We start from the raw sequence: 20987 nt of genomic DNA, 5'->3' as shown, positions 1-20987 counted from the left end.
CCCGGACCGAGGCACGAACCCGTGTCCCCTGCATCGGCAGGCGGACTCTCAACCACTGCGCCACCAGGGAAGCCCAATCATGGCTTTTTTTTAAGGAGGAAAAACGCACCAGATTTATTTGAAAAGCGAAAACCTTTCCTCTGCATTCAGGTCTAGTAACTGTGGGCCCGGCTGGACGGAAAGAAGCCTGCTCTCCGCTGGTCCCCAGGGATGCGATCCGGCAGAGAACCAGCCCCGACTGTGATGACCCACAGTCGTGGCCTCGAGTCGGGGGTCTCTGCCACGCAAGTTACGTTACAGGGGATTTTCCGCCCAGAGTAGAAACTTCAAATGTGCACAGAAGCAGCGGCACAGGGTAAGGACTGCGGGCGTCTGCGCCCGACCCGCCCTGCGCCTCCCTCATCCCGCCAACCGCCGCACCGCCCCTGCCCCCGTGTGATCTAAGGAGACCAGCCACCACCATCTAAACACAAACACGCGACAATCGACAGCTGCGTGGCCGCAACACGGTTAACACCTCTTAGTTTAAATGTCGTTGCTCTGTTTTCTGAGCCCAGTGGGTGTGTCAGAATTGGGATCTGCACATCCTTCCTCTGTTCTCTGAGCCCAGTGGGTGTGTTAGAATTGGGACCTGCGCGGTGCAGCTCACACACTGGATTGGCCGCTACTTCCCGGCGGCTCTTCGGACCTGCAGGTTCTCCTCCAATTCTTGCTTCTCCGCAACTTTTTCGTGGGTCACGTAAGGCTTCCCACAGACTGGAGTCTGCCCGTCCCTCGCCTTCAGCGGCCTTTAGCGAGGTCCCTGCTCCCAGCATCGCCTAGAAACTCATCAGGTCTAAGTGTCCTCAGATCTCAGAGCAGCTTTTCTTTATCTACTTTACTGCGAGGGCACCTCTCTCCTCCCCGCCCCCCGTGTAACCCTCCCTTCCTGTCTCCCAACATCTGCTTCGAGGTGAACGCCCACCACGCAGTAATCCCCGTTTCTACCCACTTTATCTGTCAGAGCAGATGAGCAGCGCAAGGCGCCGTGTCCCTCCGCCGGGGCGGGAGGGGGGCTCTTCTTTCCCTCCACCCACTGAATTCTGTTCCTCCTCAAAAGCCCAGGCCAGCCAGGGCCCCGCCCCCCTGCCCCCAGGTGTGAGGCTGCTCCCTGGTTAACAGCTGTCTGTACTCAGGGCATCCATCACATCCCGACATCTCTGTCTGCGGACACCAGTCCCGACTCTGCAGCCAGGCTGCTGGGTCCTGTTAACCACACCCCAGGGATCCAGCTCCGCCCAAGACACGTGTGCCCGTGAGTGTCCATAACTGACCACACACATGTGCAGGAGGCGACACCCACGCGTGGGCTGCACAGCTGTTTGCCGGGTCAAGTTTTCTTCCGTGTTTGTGCTAACACAAGAAAGAAAATGCACTTCCGTCAGATGACCTCAGAACTGAGTCCTGAAGACCCAGATCCCTCTTCCCACTTCCCGATGCACAAATCCGAGCTCTTCCCTCTGCAGGTGGGGAGGCCACCTGGGATTGTTGGCCACATCCCCCTTTCTCTTAACCGCCTAACTCTCCAGGGGTCGTGATCGCCTTCCCGCTTCTAACCTCAGAAAACAGAAAAGATCCCAGCTGCACAGGGCACAGGTCAAGAGAGGTGGGAAAACTCACAAGAGCTGTCAGACACTAGGAGACATGGCGTTTCCTGAAGAGGCATCAAACCACTTGGCAGGTCTGTTTATTTAAGAAGAGAAGGACAGCAAATGACTCAAGATGCTTAATTCAGTCAAGCCTTGCTATCTGAAGGAGGAGAAATTACACAGAGAAACCAGACCCGTTGTTGGGTCCTTCAAAGCTTGGAGAAATGGAATATTGCATCTCAAACACATTTCACGGTCTCCTGAATTCAAGAAATAAAAAATTGCATTTCAGAGCTGCAGGCGGTGCCAATGAAATAAGTGAATGCTGTTTTCAGAGAGTCACTGAAAAGGCTGCCTGGCTAAAGGTCCAGGTCGGATTTTAAAGCAGCTGAACAAGACCACAAGTACAGTCCGCAGGGAGGACAAACGCATGACGAGAATTACCGTAAGCACTCGTCGCTTATACGCTTTCTATTGTTTCAAAGCATTTCCTTCCAAAGCAAAACCACGGCTCCGAACATTTTTGGCATGAAAATGGCATTTTATTTTATTTTACTTATTTTTGGCCGTGCTGCACAGCTTGTGGGATCTGGTTCCCTATTCAGGGATTGAACCCGGGCTCTCGGCAGTGAGAGTGCAGCATGCTAACCACTGGACCACCAGGGAACTCCCCCCAAATGGCATTTTAATATAAAAATTGCAAACCCTTACCTGGTGGGAAAATGAGTAAAGGCTAAAAGTCCTGTTGTAGGACTTCATATATTTTAGATGAACCTGAATCAATCAAATCATCTCTACGCACATGGAGAGAGAATAAGCGAGTGAACAGCACAGAGACACTGAGTCCACAATGACAAGGGTCAGCCCAGAGACCCCAGAGGAGGTTCCAGGGGCTGCGGGGCAGGGACTGACGGAGAAGCCGGAGGGTGCAGCAGGTGTGGAGCACGCAAGGCCTGCAGGCGGAGATGCTGTGGAGGCAGCTAGACGTGGGGCTCAGGGCGACCCGGGCGTCCCGACGTGGACGGTACCCACAGCCACAGCACTGCGAGCGTACCGAGGGGCTGGGTGCAGACGGCGGGCAGGCTCTCGGGCGGGAGACACTACAGCACCTCTGAACTGATGTGGGTCCGGAGAGAATGAAGACCCCAGGTAGGGCACAGGTGGGGCTCAGGTGGGCACAGGTGGGGCTCAGGTGGGGCACAGGTGGGCTCAGGCGGGGCACAGGCGGGGCTCAGGCGGGGCTCAGGTGGGGCTCAGGTGGGACACAGGTAGGACACAGGTGTGGTCAGGTGGGGCTCAGGTGAAGGGAAAGGTCCGGGCAGCGACAGCCAGGAAGGCAGGCGTGTGGTGCAGGTGGAAGGGTGGCACTGGCGGGAAGGCACTCCTGCGAGGGATTCGGTCCCGTGGGGGGTGGGCTCAGGGTCACCCGCAGGAGACAGTGAGGGTGGGGACGGCACTGGGCTGGGGACAGAGCCGGCCCGGACAGTCCGCGCAGACCCAGCAGCCTCCCCGAGGGCTTCGGCTCACCGAGGCTCCAGGCTGAAAAGTGAAAGTCAAACGATCCGCCTGCTGGCACCCTCGGTTCAGCTCTGTGGAGGCCCTGCTGGCACACGACGCCCATCCTCACTCACCCAAGTACGAGCGGAACCAGGCGGACGGATGGAGACACCAGGCTCTGGTTCTGCCCAGTCGGTGCCAGGAAGCGAGGGGTGTGGGGACGGAGGTGCCCGCTGAGCAGCGGGGAGTTGGGGGGCAGGAAAGATCAATAGAGTCATCACATTAATGCCCTGAGACTGAATGAAAAGTAAATGAATCAGGAAGGAGCTCGAAAGATTCTTAAAGGAGAAATAAAGCTCGGGAAATAGACAAGCAGCAACGGACGGCAGCAACATTAATGAACCCCCTGAAGACAGCAGTCTCACAGCCCGCCTGCGGGAGGGGCTGCACGGAGCAGCCTGCTTCCAGAAGCACGGGCCGCGAAGGGGGAACCTGTGCCACGGGGAGCCTGACAGTCACACCGTGGCCAGGTGACCAGGGCCAACACCCTGCGGGGTGAGTCCTGGTGATGCCAAGGGCACTTCTGCCTCTGGGCTGTTCCTCCCAACCCCCCGCCCCAGCCTAACCAGGAGAAGGACATCAGACGGATCCCAGCCGAGGGGCGTCCTACAGAACGGTCCCCCTCAAAGCCGTCGAGGCCACCGAACAAGGTGAGTCTGAGAGGCCGTCACAGCCGAGAGGACCCTGAGGAGACCGGACACCTGGTGACTAAGTGTCATGTGGTGTCAGGATGGGACCCTCTAACAGAACAAGGACAGCAGGTAAGCACCAAGGCAATCTGAATAAAGTAAGGACTTTATTTAATAACAATATGTCAACATTGGCTCATCAATTGTAACGAACGCACGATAAAAATGTAAGATGTCACTAACAGTGGAAGCTGAGCGTGAGGCGCGTGGGAGCCCCGCGCCACCTTCACGACGCGTCTGTTCATCTATAATTGTTCTCAAGATTAGAATCTATTTCTAAAAACAGAATCATCAGATTGGTACTTAGAGTACGTCCCACATGAAATACAAACTGAGGTCAACCTAAGCGAACTGACAAGGACAGATTTCTGGAACATATTGCATACAAAGATCAAACTATAAAGAAAGACAAAAATGGTATTAAATAGACTCCAGCGTCACATTGAAAGAATGCTATCACGACTGGCTGGGGTTTATGCCTGGAACACAGAGGACTAAGGATGGTAAAATTCACGCCTGCGCTGTCTCCTAATATCATCTGTTAATAAGAACGTTACGACCATCTCCACAGACACCAGAGAGGCACCTGATACATTTATTTTTATTTATTCTTGACTTGTTTATTCTGGAGTGTCTGGACCAGGGTGGGGGGTGCCATGGGGGAGGAGGCCTGGCCCCTTCCCAAGCTGTGCCCACGGTGTGACCCAATGGAGGGGGTTGGGAGGTGGGAGCGTGGGGGGGGTTGCCTAGCCCCCCTTTCCGCGGCTCTGTTCATACCCAGCTTCTCCCCCAGGAAAACTCTCCCACCAGACCTCCCTTCAAAGCTGCTCTGTGCCCTCCTGCCCTCGGGAGAAGCTGGGCGCCTCCCAAAGGGACCACGCAGTGGGGACAGTTCCTGTGGAAACAGCGCCCGTGTGGGCATACGCTTCCGGGAACAGGGTCAGCGTGGGATGGGAGGTGGGTCCTGGGGCCGACAGGGCCCAGGCTCACGTCCTGCTTTGGGAAACGCGTATCTCGGAGACGGTAAGGCTTCCTGATGCGGAAAAACAGAGGCAAGAAACAACTGTGAATGCATGAGAAAAATACACTGGGGCACTCATGGTAGGTCTTTCATCAAAACTACACACACTCCGTGCTCACGACTTGCCGTCGCAGCGTATCGGTTCATAGTCGGCTGCGTCACTTCTTAGCGCATAAGACATGCGGCGGTTCTCGCCGACAACTAAATGACTTCGCCACCCCCAATCCTGTGATTTTGCTTTCCCAAAATATCCATCGTCATAAATAATGACTCTGGTGAACATCTTTGTTTATGAATCTTCATGACAATTTTTAATTCATTCCTTAGTCTGCATTCTAGAAGTGGAGATTGCTGATTGAAAACAAAACGCTTGAAGATCTTTATCCACACCATCAACCTGATTTCCAGGTCAGCTATAAGGACAGGCATTCTTACCAGCAGTGGGTTTCAAATTTTTGTCCATAACGAGAGAGACAGAGGAGATCCCCGGTGGAAATCGACATTTCTCGTTTCCGTTTATTCCCAGGACAGCGTTTCTTGTCCTCGTGCTGCTGTGTCATCCCTAAAGCTGTCGCTTCTGTTAAGACGTCTGTCCTGCCGATCCTGCCTTGTAGGAGAGCCACGTAGAGAAAGGCTGTATATTTGCAGCAATTTTTTTTCTAGTTCTTCGCGGTTAATCGTCATGTTGATTTGATGCAGAGCCCAGACAGGAGCAGCGCTCGCTCTGCGGGGTCATGGGGTCATGGGGTTGCAGGCGCAGCCCCAGGGGGAGGATGATGGGCGGGACGCCGGGAGCACTGCTTCTTGGAACAGGTGGGGTGTTTGCCAGTCCTGGACAGGCAGGCAGGGCGAGGCCAGGGGAGGAGGAACTTCTGGGCGGTGGGACCTGGTCAAAGGGCGCAAAGGCTGGCCCCTCAGACACCCCCCTGGCTAGCAGACATGGTCATACTCAGAGGAGGGTGTGGCCCGTTGGTCACCTCGGTCATATGGCATGTGTTATAAAGCGCACAGTCAAACAGAAAACCCGCTAAGTTTCTGATGAAACATTAACAGACTCGCCGCTGCTACTGGGCATGCTGCGCTGGCTGCCAGAGATGGGTCCTGGGGGCCAGGCTCTGGGCTGAGGGCTCCCCAGGCATCCTCAGGCCTGTGAGCAACTCCTCCAGCCGCTCAGCCATCACTCCTCGTTCTAGGTGATGCGGCCTGTCCGTGCTAAGTGAAGATGAGACACACCACGTCAGCTCCCTGAGAAGAGCATGCAGGAGACGCTGGGGGACAGAGGACTCCCCTGGAGTCCCCAGAGCTTTGCAAGGTGGCCGGGGGGTTGATCAGCTCGGGGCTGCTCGGGGCCCTTCTACTCTGAGACCTGCCCCATCCCCCGGCTGCCTCACCCGGCCCTGGCGCCCCGGCAGCTGCCGTAAGAAGATGGTCAATCTGCTCCCAGCGTCAACCTGCAACACACCAGCTAGTCCCAAGTATTTATAAATTCCTGAATGGTGCTGTGTTCTCTAAAACACAGCTCCTGAAACAAAAAGGAACTCCTTCTAGCTGCCTGGCTAATATAAAAAGTCCAAATAAAGACCAAGGGATCAGGAAAGGTTAAAAATGAGAAGTGAATCACCAGAAGTTACACCAGGAGCTCCGTTTCCACCAACAGCGCATGTCTTTTGAGAACGTCCCCCTCGAGACACACAAAACCACGAAGAACAGACTGACCAGGCCGGTGCTCTTGGCTCGGTCGGGAGGGTCAGCAACACCACGAGGCTCCCAGGAAAGGACGGACGGTCCCGAGAGACAGAATGAGCTTCGGGAGACACGAACCAGGAAACCGCGAGCGCGACGTCCACCCAATTCTGCACAGCTCGACCCCCGAGAGGGCCGCGATCATGGAAAGTCACTCGTTCTCCTTAAACTGCAACCACCACCCAGACCAGAAACACTGGGGACAGACAGGAAGCCAATTTCTCTCCAAGCATCACTTTCCTGTGGTCGTTTTCCCCTTTTCTGAAATGCATTTTCAGCCCAAGCGAATTGTTTCTGCAAACCTCCCTCCCCAGAAATGTGCATGGCCCAGGGCCCCTCCCCGAGTCTCCTCCGACCCCCTCCTCAGGAGCCCCCTCCCCAGAATCCTGAAGGATCTCACACCGTAGACGCACTAAGGTGTTGGGTTCAGCTGCCAGCAATTACCGACATGCTAAGGTTTCTGACCCAAACAACAGCAACTTCACAATTCAACGAATATTGGAGGTGGCATCTGGCATCACTGAAGACACTATTAGCCAATCGGGACAGACAGAACTTTCTAAAAAGGAAACGTGCGCGGCGATGGTGGTGGGGTCCTGCCCCTTCGCCGCTGCTGTGACAGGGAAACTGCTACGCGTTCTCAGCTCCCCTTCCTGCCCCGAAACTCAGGCTCTACGATGACAGCAGGCGTTTGGAAACACGAGCAAACATTTCCAGACAAATGCATCCTCGTGCCCCGCAGCCTGCTGTGAGGAACGGGGCCACGCCAGCTGCGGCTGTGGGCCCACCGTCCTCTGTACGCGGCGCGTGCGCAGCCAGGGAGACCCATCACCCACCGGTTCCGAGGCACGGGCGGCAGCAGGAGCTCGCAGGGACCTGCGTGTGGACACGAAGGCCTTGTGTGGACGGAGAGGCGGGAGCGGGAAGGCCCCCTTGCCACATCGAGCTCACCGGTGCTCACGCAGCCCGGCCCAGCCCCCCCGACCTTCTCCAGGACGACTGTCTGCTGATGCGGAGTCTGGCCCGGCCCAGCCCCCCTGACCTTCTCCAGGACGAGTGTCTGCTGATGTGGAGTCTGGGAGTTGGGCCAGACAGATCAGCCCTTCACCTCACCGTCACCCAGTTCGACAGGAGGAAACCAGCTTCCCTTCTGGTTTCAAAACCGGCGAACGCTTTCATGACCCGCAATCCCACTTCTGGGGATGCACCCAAAGAAGGGGAAGCAGGGCCTCGGGCAGACATCCGTGTACCTTGTTCACGGCAATGCTGTTCACAGCGGCCAAAAGATGGAAGCCACCCGGGTGTCTCAGCAGACAGTGGATAAACAGTGTGGCCCATCCCCACGAGGGAACAGGCCTCAGCTCTGAGGAGTGAAGCCCCGACCCGGGACACAGCACAGAGGGGCCTCCAGGACCCCGCGCTGGCTGGAATAAGCCACAAGGAGACAGACGCTGTCTGACTCCATGGACACGAGGTCTTTGAAGGAGTCAGATTCACGGAGACAGAAAGTGGACAGTGGGGCCCACGCTGGGGGAGGGGAGGGCAGGGAGCGTTTCACGGGGACAGAGCTTCAGTTTGGGAAGATAAGAAAGTTCAGAGACGGACAGCGGTGACGGTTGCACAGCAGCGTGAATGTACTTGATGCCACTGAACCGCACACTTAAAAGTAGTTGAAGTGGCCAATTTCATGTTATGTACGTTTTACCACAATAAAAATCTAACAACTGATTTCAAAGACTTAAGTTCTGACACAAGCAGACTTCATACCCCATACGCCCGCAGCAGGACGGAGCCCAGGACACAGCCGGCGACCCGGGGACTCAGCGCAGTCTCAGGACGGCAGCACTGCCCTGAGCCCCAGCCGTCCAAGCCGCCACGGGACCAGCCTGGGGCCGAGGAAGCTCCAGCGGCAGAGCCGGAAGAACCGTTACCCAAGTCCCCGGATGAGTCTCTGGCTTTTGGCCCTGGCCCAGCCCCAGGGGGACGTACGGCCCAGGCCAGCGCGCTCACCAGCAGGTTACCACCGGGCCTCGGGTGGCCGTGCGCGCGCGTCCCTCGTCCAGCAAAAACTACTTTGGGAGTCAGTTTGGGAAGGAATGGCAACAAATGACTAAACACAGGCCAAAGTAAGAACAGGAGCGACGTCCCTCCACTAAGAGGTGTGGGGAGAGGGCTCGGGACGGCCAGGAACAGGAAGAAACGTGGCCCGGGCCTGGACCAGGGGTCAGGCCGAGCTCCGACGAGGGCGGGTGGGCACCGCCCAGTGTGTCCCGCGGGCCTGGGCCACGGCTGTGGTGACCAGTGCAAGCCCGGCACCACCTCAGTCTGACAAGACCCCAAATCCAAACAACGGCGTGCGTGGTCCTAAGCTGAAGCGAAGATGGGGAACCGAGCCCTGGGGGAGCACCGTGCTCCGTCTAGAGCCCAGACAGGTGCGTCCCGTGGTCCCACCGGAGCCAGCCTCGGCGGGTCGACCGCCAGGATGCCAAACGGGCAAACGTGCAGGGTGACATCTCACCCACACGAGGGCAGGGGCAGCCCCGGGACCCAGCCTGGGCCCGCCCCCGCCGCACTGTTCCCCCAGATCTAAAGCACGTCGGTCCCCCCGGAGGACCAGAGGCACGATCAGGACCCAAAGGTGTAAGGCGGCCCTACCTGCGGGTGTGGGCGTCCCCCCCGGCTGGTTTTGAACGAGCCTGATGACGTCAGACACATCGACCCGAGGGTCACTTTCTTCCTCTTTGGCCTCACTGGGCCCTCGCGCGGGAGGACCACTGTCACCTCCAGTCTCCTTGCACAGGACGAACCTCCAACAGCCGAACATGAGTCTGCAGAGCGAAAAACGGTTTTAAAAGGAAACGCAGCTCACGCAGCCAAAGACATCAGCCGTGTTTCTTTGAACAAAACCCAAATCACCAGACACAGCCTGCAGCAGTGTTTATTCTGCAATGGATGCAGGTTACTTAGAATTCAAGTCATTCTTCTCCAGTGAATTTCTACCGTGCCAACGTGCAGCTGAAGCAGCAGCGTGCTCTCATAACGCAGAAATGGGGTAACGCGCGGCCCGAGCAGCAACATTACCTACTTCCGCTGCTTAAGGAAAGGAAGAACCTAGATTTTCCCCTTGGCACTTGGGCTCTCGTTTCAAGGATAAAAAAGCCCCTGGTTCTCCTGGTTTCAATGTCACAGTCGAATCCACTGAACTGGCAAACGTTCAGAGCCACTGCCCCCTGCGCTGGAAACACCTCCAACCCTCCAGGTAAAGAATGCCATCCGAGTGCCAGGACAAACATTCGAGTCTTACTCCTCCAGTGAAAATGTGGTTAAGAAACTCAGACCAAGTCTTGGGAGGCAATCTTGGATTTAAAGAGACAGCTAGTGACTATATTTCAAACAGAAGCCGTGTGAAATCACCTGCTGGGTAGATGGGCACCGCCAGCAGGTGATCACAGACGACTGCTTTCTGTACTCAGGTTTCTGGCATGTTTATGGCTCATTGGCTTAGTACCTGGCTGGGCCCCTCCCTTAAGCACACAGATGTAAATCATTCAGCCTGGATACGTTTTGCTTGGGGGTCCCATGGCAGCTGCTCAGATGCTTTCTCCACTCAGGTGCCTTGTCCTGCTTCCAGCCGCACCCCACGGGCAAACCCTTGTTAGCCCGGGGAGGAGGCCACCTGGACACACGGGAAAGGCCGCCCAGCTGCTCTGGATGACCCTCCTGTTCCCACATCTCCCCCTTCGTGCCCCTCCCTGAAGCCCCTCCCTGGCCACCTGGCCGCGCGATGCCAGCCCACGCCCAGCACCGTGCACAAGCCCACCACTGCCAGCGGTCCCAGGGAGGGGCTCCAATGGGCCGCCTACATGAGAACCACAGCTCGACCATCATTCCAGGGGAGAAGGGGCTGCCATGGGGCAGGGGACACACAGTTCAGGTTCCAAACCCTCTGGGGCTCCACCAACCCCATACTAACAAGGACAGGTGGCGTTTCCTCCCGTCCCCTCCTCTTGCCACCAAAACCTACAATGCCACTGGGCTCCCAAAGGCACGTCCCTTTGTCTTTATCAACACTGCCTTCGGTCAGTACCTTGTCTGTTTTATCCGTTACCCACACAAGGCTTCGTGTCACTTTTCCAGGCATGTCTTCAGATCCCTGTAACGTTTTATTAAACCCATTTGCGTGACCCTATGATGAGGGACCTTCCTGGTGACAAGAGACAAGGGAGCCACAACCCACACCGTCTCCTCCAGCAGGACCTCAGCCCTCGGCCCTGGTCCTTGGGTCCTGCTGCATCTCCCCAAGAAACCCAGGCCAGGCAGGTGCTCGGGAGGGTGAAGACAGATGAGAGACGCTGGGCCGAGCGCACGCACATACCCAGACACCAAGCACGGTCAGACCCGGGACTAGGCTTCTGGTGGCTTCAGTCTAGTTTTGACCTTAAAAGTAGGAAGAGAAATTTCCCTAGCTAAAAATAAAACAAAACCCCAAACCCTCTTTTGTCCTCTTTTTTTTAAAATTCTACTCAGAGAATTTCCGACACGAGCAGGCCGATCGTGATTTCAAGCCTCCAGAAGGAACAGAAAAGGCCGGTGTGTCTGCCTCACGTTTGCCGCCAGTGGCCGTGATGTCCCCCCCCCCACCGCCCACTCCGGGAAAGCCCTTCCCCAACCCAACAAGGCGCTGCTGGAAGTATCAGCGGCTGCTCAGGCTCAAGACACAAGTGCAAGAGCCAAGGTTTGCTTTTTTTCTTTTTTTTTTTTCCGGTACGCGGACCTCTCGCTGCTGCGGCCTCTCCCGTTGCGGAGCACAGGCTCCGGACGCGCAGGCTCAGCGGCCACGGCTCACGGGCCCAGCCGCTCCGCGGCCTGTGGGATCTTCCCGGACCGGGGCACGAACCCGTGTCCCCTACATCGGCAGGCGGACTCTCAACCACTGCGCCACTAGGGAAGCCCCCAAAGTTTGCTTTTAATGAGCTTGTTCTGAGAAACAGAAGAAACGTGCCCTTCGCCTGACCCAGCTAGAGGACGGGTGAGCATCCCGCTTCCACATGACACCGTCCAGGGCTGCCCCCCTCCCTGCGGTCAGCCTCCAGCCCCGAGGCTGCTGGTGCCAGGGGCCCAGGAAGGGTGGGGCTTCTGCCTTCCACTGGGAATTTACTTCTCCAGCTGCACGGACAGCAGCATCACAGAGGTGCTGAAACAGAGACAGGCCAGGAGACAGGGCGGTTTCTCCAGCCCTGTGCTTCCCATGGTCCAAGGGCGCAGAGGACAAACCCAGACATTAGGCCCACATGGGCTGTCGTTCTCCTCTGTTCACTTTAAAAATCTCAAGGCTTGCGTAACCACAGCACCAGACCCTGTCGGTGCCTTTCGATGTCCTGTTTCCCACCGAAAAAGCCCTGACAAGCAGTTAGGACAGAGATGACAAGGGCTCACGCCTGGTCTTGGCCTCCGAGCTCCAGGTGTCCTGCACACAGACGAGAACTCGGCCACCGGAGGCTAGACACGGCCAAGCACGGTGGGGCATCCACCCCAGGGGCTTCCCTGGCTTGCCACCTGCTCAGCCGGCTTTCCCTGCTCCCCTGCTTCATCCCCCTGGGCGCTGAGGGCGCAGACACAGGGCAGCCCCACCCCAGGGAACTCATGGCCCGGAAGAGGGTTTGTTCAGGGACCACAGCCATGGAGCAGTGGGGCTCCGCGGCGCTCACACCCACCGCACCGTCTAGGGCACCAGGAAGGGAGGTAGGGGCTGTCCAACTCGGTGCCTGGGACGGGCAACCCTCAGGGAGGGGAAATCTCCGCTCCGCCCCGCCGCACCCTCCCTGCCCCCCAGGCCCGTTTTGTGGGACAAGAGCAGAGCCTTCCCCGCGGGAGTCGGGCCCACTGTGCCCCGTCTCCAGCCCTGAACTCGGAATGAGACACAGACAAGGGAGGAGGAGGAAGTCTGTGAAGATGTCCAGCCCTTCCAGCTCCACTCTGGCGTCCACACCAGTACCTTCCTATTTGATCTGTTCAGATTTTGTCTTTGTTTCCACTCGGTAATTTGAATAAAGTTCTTCACTTTCTCAACAGATTGGACGGAATGCCCCCAGCGGTGACTGACACCCACACTTCACCTGACACGTCCCAAACGTTACCCACCCTGGCGCAGGCTCTGCAGACGGACCCTGGACGGCTCCCTGCTCAACTCCGTGGAGCTGCGGAGGGACTGGTCCTGTGGGCTCCAGAGAGATGCTGGGAGGTTCCGGGGACGCCAGCTTTCCTGGGGATCCTGGGGCTGTGACCGGGGCTGTCCTGATGCTTGAGGAGGTGCTTCTGGAGGGGCCCCTGACCACAAAGTGAAGTGTCCGGCTCCAGATGTCCACGAGTTTCTCGGTAGACACGGAGTGTCCAGAACCCCATCGTGGGCTGGAAGTCCCCAGCCTTCTACATGGGGAGGCCCAGAGGACACAGGATGCAGCTGTCCCCAAGGCGAGGGTACTACGGGCCGGCTCCGCCAGCATGAAGACTCCACACACAGCCCTGCACGCCCTCGGCCAGGTTCAGGCTGTGTGCTTGCGGTCAGCCCAGCGTCTCTCGTCTGTCAGGTAAGAGCTTCACCCAGGCCCTCCCGGGCTCAGATGAGGGTGGAATGAGTGAACTTGAGAACAAGAGGCTGAGCTTTACTACGTAGAACAGAACAACAGAACGTCACCTTCCCGTCACTGTTACTGTTACACTTCTAATTTCTTCTCCCAGAGCCTCTTAAAATAGCACCACATCAACTAAGCTGGTGGCCAGATGCTACGAATCCGCATCTGTAACATCCCAGGCCAGTTTGTTTCCATCACACAAGTACCCCAGTAACCTTCCTTTCAACTTCAGGGTTTCGCTGTTTTCAAAAGGTACTTAAATGCCTATGGGCAGAAGGCTCTTCTTTCCAAGCGGCTGTACTTTACTTCTAGTCACCAGGATGCTGCCTCCCAGATAAATGTCCAGTTTTCACAACGGAGCCCCAAACTCAGAAAGAGGGTCTCGTGGAAAGCTGACCTTGGACCGCTGATTACAGTGACCGCTGACCTGAGGACCTGAGTTCAACAGAAGCCCAGCAGTGACAGCGGGGTGCGGGGGGGCGTGAAGACACTCAAATTCAGGAGAAAGACGGGATTTCAAGCTGCATTTCAAGCCCAGAAGTCCTCTGTCGCCGAGCTCCGCAAATCCGATCACCTTGACAAGTTGGACTGCCGCCCTCCTCTTGTTCCGAGGGTCTCTTGTGCGAAGACCACTCTGGAAAGGGTCTGCCTGAAGCTGTGGCCAGGAGGGTTGTAACCAGGCTTCCGGCGCATAAGGCCTTCAGCTCTCCAGTCACAGCCCTTCACACAACAGTCCTGCCTGCCAGGGGAGGCATCACACGGGGCGGGGCTGAGGCCACAGAGGCTTGGGTGTTCCCGACCACAGCTGCACTAGCGCCTGCCCAGACTGTGAGGCCAGGACCTGGGAGGGTGCCCCTGCCCCAGGGGGCGGGGGTCCTAAAATAGAGCTGAAAACTCTCTCTTCCTACCCCTCCCGGGTTGACTCACCGCAGAGAGAGCGCCCGCCTGGCTGCCCCCCGCAGGACCGCAGGGCAGGACTCCCTCCGACCCCGTGGTGGTGGCCTCTCCTGCTGCAGTGGGTCCCAGGAGGCTGGAGCAGAGCTCAGAACTCAGGTCCCCAAACCAGCTTTGGGCCAGTCATTTCACCGATGATTTGCATATTAGAAGACCCTCCAGCGCAAGGGCTCCTTCCCCAGGGCCCGCGCCCCTCACCTACCTGCCCAGCGGGGTCCCCTGCCGGCCTGGGGCCCTCGGCAGACACTCCAGCACCAGCAGCCCCTGGGGGACGCACTTCTATTTCTGTGGCTTGGCTCTGCCCCTCCCAGCGGTCACACATCCTGGGGCCTCCCACGGCCACCCCACACATCCTGCCTGTGCCTCAGGGTCACCTTAACCCCTTCCCCGTGCAGGGCTCGCAGGCGGTCCATTAGGGGCAGGGTGAGCCACGTGGCCCCGGATGGGGACGCTTTCAGTGAAGTTAAGAGGCTGCACCTGCTCCAGAAGAAAGTCTCCTTCAGGACCAGCTCCCGCCCGGCTCTTATTTAAGTGTCTAGCGCTACAGAAAGGCAACAAAGTGTGGTTTTGAAAAACTGGCAGCAATAGTCTCTGGAGTTGAAAGAGCAAACGGCATTATTTCTAAACTGCAGAGCCTACTTTTCTGCGGCCCGGCTGAAAAGCAAAACAGCCAGGCTGGGGCCACGCCACTCCCGCTGCCCGGCCAGGAAGGGCAGAGTCAGGGGGGGACCCACGCCCCAGCCGCCCCTAGCACACCTGTCCCGGCACCTGCTGGGGGTCTGCAGAGCCTGGAGGTCGGCTCCTCCGCGGAGGGAACCCTGCAGGAGAAGGCCTGGGAGTGACACCTGCCTGGGCGTGCGGGACCCCGGCCCCGGCAGTGGGGAGGGGCGTCTGTGCGCGTAGAGCCCGCGCTCCGGCCCCGCCCGGAGTCCCCAGGGCTCTCAGGGGTCGCACGCTGGGCGGGGGCGGGGGCGGGAGGCGAGCGGAGCCTCCGGGAGCTGACCGAGCGCCCTCCCTCCCTCCCTCCTCCCCTTCCCCGGCCCCACTCCCCCCTTCTCCAGCCCCACACACCTGCGCGGCCGTGGGCCCGTCCTCGCCGTGTCCGAGGCCTCCACCCGCAGGTGCCCGCGCTGAGGCCGCTCCCCCTCGGCCTGGGGGAGGGGAGAGGGGAGAGGGGAGAGGGGAGGGGAGGGAGGGCAGGAGGGCGGTGGGGTGGAGGGCCGGTCAGGCGGCGCCACGACAGTGGCGGGGGGCAGGGGAAGGAGGAGGAGGAGGGTCTGGAGTAAAGGGAGCGGTGGGGGAGGGGACAGCGCGGAGCCGAGTGGGCGGGGCCGGCAGGACGCGGGGAGGGGAGGAGGGGGAGGAGCCTCCGAGCCCCGCCCCGCCCCGCCCCCCGCGTGTTCGCACGCTCGCCCCACGCGCCCCAGTCGGCCTGCGTGGGGCAGGTGCCGCTGCCCATGGGTCGAGATGGGCGTCGCCCGCGACCTGCTCGGACCGGGCTCTGGGTTTGCGGATCCCAGGGCAGGAAGTGGTTCTGGATGAGCCGGCCGCGGGGTTCCCCGACCCTGCGGCAGCGTTTGCAAGGAACAGGAAGGCGCCCGCCTTTTCTCTCTTGGGTCTTCCAGAGTTCAGGGCACACACAAGTGCCCGAGTAGAACTCAGAAAATCGAGGTGCACAGAAGGACTGAAGCATCCCAAATGTTGACCTGGGTATAAACGTTATTTTAGTTGGGGCTTTAAAACGTCTGCATTTCGTGGGTCACGGTGGGAAATGTGAGTAACAGGAGCGCGGGCTTCTGCCACGAAGGTGGCCAACATGGACCCCAAAGGCTCTAGGGCGCCCCTGGGGAGGCGGGGCGGCGCCTCTGAAGGGCTTTCCCCTCAAAGTGCGGTTCCCGCGGCCACGCAGCATCGCCTTGCAAGTCCGCGTGCACTTCCCCGGCGTCCCGGAGCCCAGGCGGAGGCTGGGGCGCCGGGCTGGGCGGGCAGGCTCTCCCCCTACGGGATGGGTGCGGGGGAGGGCAGGGCTCCTGGGTGAACAGGACACCAGCTCCTTCACGGGCGCAGCGGCGGCCGCTGCAGAAGGAGGGTGGCCTGAGGGGACAGGACGGTAAAGGCAGGGAACTCCCCCAGCTGGATGGTTTCCTCCACAGAAGTGGGGTGGAGGGGTCCACTGGAAACGCCCCTAAGAACCTGCCAGGGTTGGAAACAGGTGCCTCTTCTCAAAGGGCCTGGAGACCAGTCAGGTGTGCCAGCGTGGGGTCCTGAACTAAGACCACGTCCCTCTTTCCCATGACACACCGAGGGCTTGGGTCACGGGGATGCCCTCCCAGAGGCTGTTTGAGTATCACTTACCGGAGGCGTGAAAGTCCAAAGAGAGGCAGCCTGGCGGCGAGCACGCCCGGGAGGGGTTCTCTACAGAGACGTGCGAACAGACAGCACCGCTGGTGCGGAAACGAGGGGAAGCAGTCGCTGACCCGCTCGACCCCGGTCAGGGTATCTGCAGGCTCAGATCCCACGGCCGGGCAGCACGGACTCCGACCTGAAGCCCAGCTGCCCCAAGGCGGGCGTCCCACGAAGGGTCCTGGGTCCCCTTCTCAGTCGCCCGCACCCGGAAACAGGCCAGTGAGCCCGGGGCCCCTTTCCTTCCCCGTGAAGGCTTTCTGCCTCGGGATGTGGTGAGTGACATGGGGAGGACACAGGACACGGGGGACAACGCCCCAAGACCCCTGTGCTCTTAGAAGTAGTCAGGGCTCATTAAAGTCGCCGTAACTCAGGGGGAGCGAAGCCCCAGAACAAGAGCCCGGCGGGCGCCCTGCTGGCGGCGGCCTTTGGGGCCTAGTGAGCCCTTTGTGCCGACTCTCCCGGCTTTCCAGGCCCCGAGGCCCCGGGGAAGCACAAGGAAATTAGCATCACAAATGGAGTTCTAGAAAGAGCCCCCGAGGAGCTGAGCTTAAGGAACAGCTCGCCTGAGGAGCCTCCGCTCCCGCGGTGTCGGCCCCCAGGGTGAGCCAGAGCAGGGCCTCCGGGCAGGCAGCCCCGTGGGCTCCCCGGAGGCGGGGCTCGCGGCCTGGACCCTGCGCAGCTCGGGCGTGCGGGCGCCCGGCAGGTGTGAGGGCCGTCCTGGGACGGCGTCCCCGCTCGGTCACTGCTGATGGCCGCTCGGGGAGTTTGGAACTTTGCCGCTTGAGATTAAATCCTTTGTGGAAAGCGTTGCTCCCACAGAGAAGTTTGTGTTAAAGGCAGTAGTAACACCCGAGCGGGGAGAACCGCCCCGCTCCCCGGAAGCCTGGGGTCCCCTGGGACACGCGGGAGGCCAGGTACGGGCCCCGGTCCTCTGCAGTCCCGAGGAGCCCTGAGGGGCCATCCCTCTGGGGGCTGGGGGGCTGCCTACCCCATCGTTAGGGCGTCGGGGCCCCAACCGCGGGGAGGACCAGCGGGCCCCCAGTCGGCAGCATCCTGGCCCCGACCCTCCCTCCCCCCCCCCCCGCTCCTCCTGAGCTGAGGCGCCTCAGGCCCGGGGCCCCGGCTCTGCTGCGGCCCGGCGGGGCGGGCAGGCCCCAGGCCCCGTGCTGGCTGCTGCTCTGGGCGGCTCCCGTGGGACGAATCAGTCGGGCTGTGAACACCGGCGCGGTGTGGGCAGGACCCCCAGGACCCGCTGGGCCCACGGTGGTCACGGGCTTGCACCCCAAGGTGGACGACGTGGAGGCCGCAGTGAGTTAGCAGCCCCGGGTGAGGGGAGGCAGCTGAGCTCTGCCCTCAACCCCCCCCCTCGCTGCTCCCTCCCCACGCGCATCCCAAGGGTACAGCCTCCATGGTCGCCCCGAGTGCCCTGCCACGGATCCCCCAGACTGATGGGTTGAATTGTGTCTCCCCAGAAAGGTATGTTGAGATCCTAACCCCTGGCACTTTAGAATGTGACCTTATTTGGAAATAAGGTCTTTACAGACACAACTAATGTAAAATAAGGTCATCAGCGTGGGCCCCTAACCCAATGTGATGGACATCCTTATAAAGATGGGACGTTGGGATACAGACAGGCACAGGGGAACGCCTGCCTGATGGAGGCAGGGACAGGGTCTCCAGGAGCCCCAGGGGCAGACCCTCCCTCCCAGCCCCGAGGGAGCCAGCCTGATCTCAGACTTCTGCTTTGGGGACTGAGGGACAGTCAGTTCCTGTGTTTGAGCCGTGGGCCACCACAGCCCCAGGGAACGGGAGACACATTTTCTTCCAAGTGGCTTTACTGTGCTGCCCGGTGATTCTTTCACACTGTGCTGTCCCCATGGAATGACCTCCTCTTAACTATTGTAAGACGACCTACAAGTGCTACAGCAATAGCCAGTCTTCAGGTTTCACACATTCAGCGTCACTGGTCTGTGTTTTAGCCTTCATGTCACTAACAACACATATATTTTCTGCTCAACTAGTTTCTAAGGATTTGGGAACTGTAGTCATTCATAAACAAGACAAAGTCTTAGCTAATTAAAGCACATGTTTATTTTGATACTTGGCTTATATTTTGAGACTTTACAGTAGGTCTTTTTAAAATTCTAAAGGTACTGAAACTGAGTCTCAGAGGAAATTTGATTATTTTACAACCCCCTCTCTCTCTTTGGATCTTGTAAAAACGAAGTGAATAAGAGCACTGATGAGTGAACTTTTTCAAATTATGATGTTGTGTAACTATTCTTTGAAATTCATTTATTTACTTTCGGCTGCATTGGGTCTTCGTTGCTGCGTGCGGTCTTTCTCTAGTTGCGGCGAGCGGTCTTTCTCTAGTTGCGGCGAGCGGGGGCTACTCTTCGTTGCGGTGCGCAGGCTCAGTAGTTGTGGCGCACGGGCTTAGTGGCTCCGCGGTATGTGGGATCTTCCCGGACCAGGGCTCGAACCCGTGTCCCCTGCATTGGCAGGCGGATTCTTAACAACTGAGCCACTAGGGAAGTCCCTGTATAACTAATTTTAAAGGATAATACATACTCTTAATAAGTAATACAGATAGTAATCCATATTTCTCATTAAAGTTTTAACAAATAAATTGGGACAGGGTCTGTCATAGGCCCCTCAGGTACAAGGCACAGCCCTTCTCATGGTTTCTGGGGTGTTATGAGTTCTCATGCCTTGCAGATGGGTCAGTGGAGCACACAACACGATGTAACGAAGACACGGGGGCCTTGAAGAATGTGCTGTGTGGGTCATTAAGGGTAAATTTCTCTGGGTGTCAAGCGCTGACTCAAGATCACCTTTAGACGTGACACCTGTCCACTAGCTGTGGGGTTTGATGTCTTGAGTAAGAAATTCTTCATCCGATTAAAGATGCTGCATCTCTCGATTTCAGCTGGGCCTCCGTCAGGCTCGATTAGGACTGATGCACCTCAATGAGGAATTAGAAGATGGCTAATTAAATGCTCCTGAATTATTCGAACGGCCTGAATAATAAAAATGTACAAAGGGGTGAGCATTTTCTGTGGGGAAGTTAATACGATGATACAGTTTTAGTGGTATCCCCTTAGTGCAAGAAAGGAGTTGAGAAATTATGTGTTTCTAAGATTTTTCCATGAAAGAGGAAGCTTAATAACGTGGGTGTTGATCAAGCTGGGATGCGACCCAGTAGAATAAAGGGCTGTGTTCACGGGAACACAGGCGCGCAGGCTGGCTGTTCACACCGCAGAGCCTCAGGCGAAGGTGCCCTCGCTCGCTCCTCCCAGCTGCCGAGGTTAGCGTGGTCACACGTTTGGGTCACCTGAGGCAGGTGTGGACACCGGACCACAGCAACCAGCAGCCCCGGGACTCCGACTCACCTGCAGCATCTGCTTCCTGTCGCGTCTGTGGCTGTGTTGGCTGCTGGCGTTTGGTCTGACAGCCAAGGTCACCCACTCAGGGTGAGTTACTCGCCCCGGCTCTGTGCTTGTTCCATGGTGTTTGGGAGCCGGGAAAAAAGCCCCCAGTTTAGAACTGTGCCCGGTGAAGCCAGAGGCCTGAGCCGGTCCCTCCCAGGGAGCCAGTTGGCCCTGAAGGGGCAGTCCTGCCCCAGCCCAGGGAGGCCCTTTCTCAGGACCCTCGACCTGGCTCCACCCTGGTCCCCTAATCCCAGGAATGAGACCTGGTGCGAGGATGTGTGGAGTTTTCTGAGGTTGAAGCTTTCAGAGGAGACAGGGAGCTTGGTGCTGGTGGGAGCAGCGGCCAGGGGCTGGGGAGGCCAGGGCTGGGGGGCCAGGAACCCGAGCATGGCGGTGCTGGGCGCACAGAACCCGCCCTCTGTCCGACTGCCCAGGAGCCTGTGGGACCCGGGGCCTGGACAAGAGTGGGGAGGAGAGCCTGGAGGGAAAGGGGAGGAATCCAGATGGAGAGGGGTCTCAGGCGGAGGGTCAGGGAGCAGCTGGAGGGGGATGGGCAGGATCCCAGCGCTAGGAAATCCCACACTGAGCTTCCTGTTCTGCGCCCCTCGGCCTCGGTGAGGCACCCGGTCCCACACGTTCCCAGGGCACCAGCTCCCACAGTGCCGTCCACTTCATCCCAAACAGAGACACTCCCTTTGAGAGTGTTTACCCGGCAGCTCCTCTTAGCAGAAAGTTAAGACCAACTTCTATGATCTTTTTAATTTGTAAAGAAACTAATCCAGACCTTTCTTCTTCTTTATTGCAAGCAGATTCAGGTCTCCGGCTTAGATAATCTGCAGAAAAGTCCAATCATAATTCGTATTATGAAGATACACTTTATCTACAGAAATAAAAGTTAAAAACAGTAGCATACAAAATAAATTCTG

At 58.3% G+C, this 20987-nt stretch overlaps 2 protein-coding genes across 11 annotated transcripts in view; both read right to left on the bottom strand.

The window, feature by feature from the left end:
* Window positions 1–9466, bottom strand: part of MCF2L (MCF.2 cell line derived transforming sequence like) — a 119712-nt gene extending 110246 nt beyond the window's left edge. For all 7 annotated transcript variants that reach the window (XM_073795424.1, XM_073795426.1, XM_073795429.1 and 4 more), the window contains exon 1: window positions 9294–9466. In XM_073795424.1, coding sequence (XP_073651525.1) covers window positions 9294–9462 — 169 coding nt within the window. In that variant the 5' untranslated portion in view covers window positions 9463–9466. The remainder of the gene's footprint in view (window positions 1–9293) is intronic.
* Window positions 9467–18691: 9225 nt separating this feature from the next.
* ATP11A (ATPase phospholipid transporting 11A) overlaps window positions 18692–20987 on the bottom strand; it is a 119124-nt gene continuing 116828 nt past the window's right edge. Inside the window, exons 29-30 of one of the 4 annotated variants that reach the window (XR_002173429.3) lie at window positions 20023–20894; window positions 18693–19650 (exon numbers count right to left, since the gene is read on the bottom strand). Coding sequence is in view for 2 of the 4 variants with exons in the window: in XM_019921000.3 (XP_019776559.1) it covers window positions 20886–20894 (9 nt within the window). In the remaining 2 variants the exon portion in view is untranslated. Of the gene's footprint in view, window positions 20895–20987 lie in introns of all 4 variants that reach the window. The other 3 variants (XR_002173430.3, XM_033843786.2, XM_019921000.3) reach the window with 3 other exon arrangements.

This window comes from Tursiops truncatus, chromosome 18 (assembly GCF_011762595.2).
Source record: "Tursiops truncatus isolate mTurTru1 chromosome 18, mTurTru1.mat.Y, whole genome shotgun sequence".
In the NCBI taxonomy this organism is placed as follows: domain Eukaryota; kingdom Metazoa; phylum Chordata; class Mammalia; order Artiodactyla; family Delphinidae; genus Tursiops; species Tursiops truncatus.
This window is presented reverse-complemented; position numbering and strand designations above follow the sequence as displayed.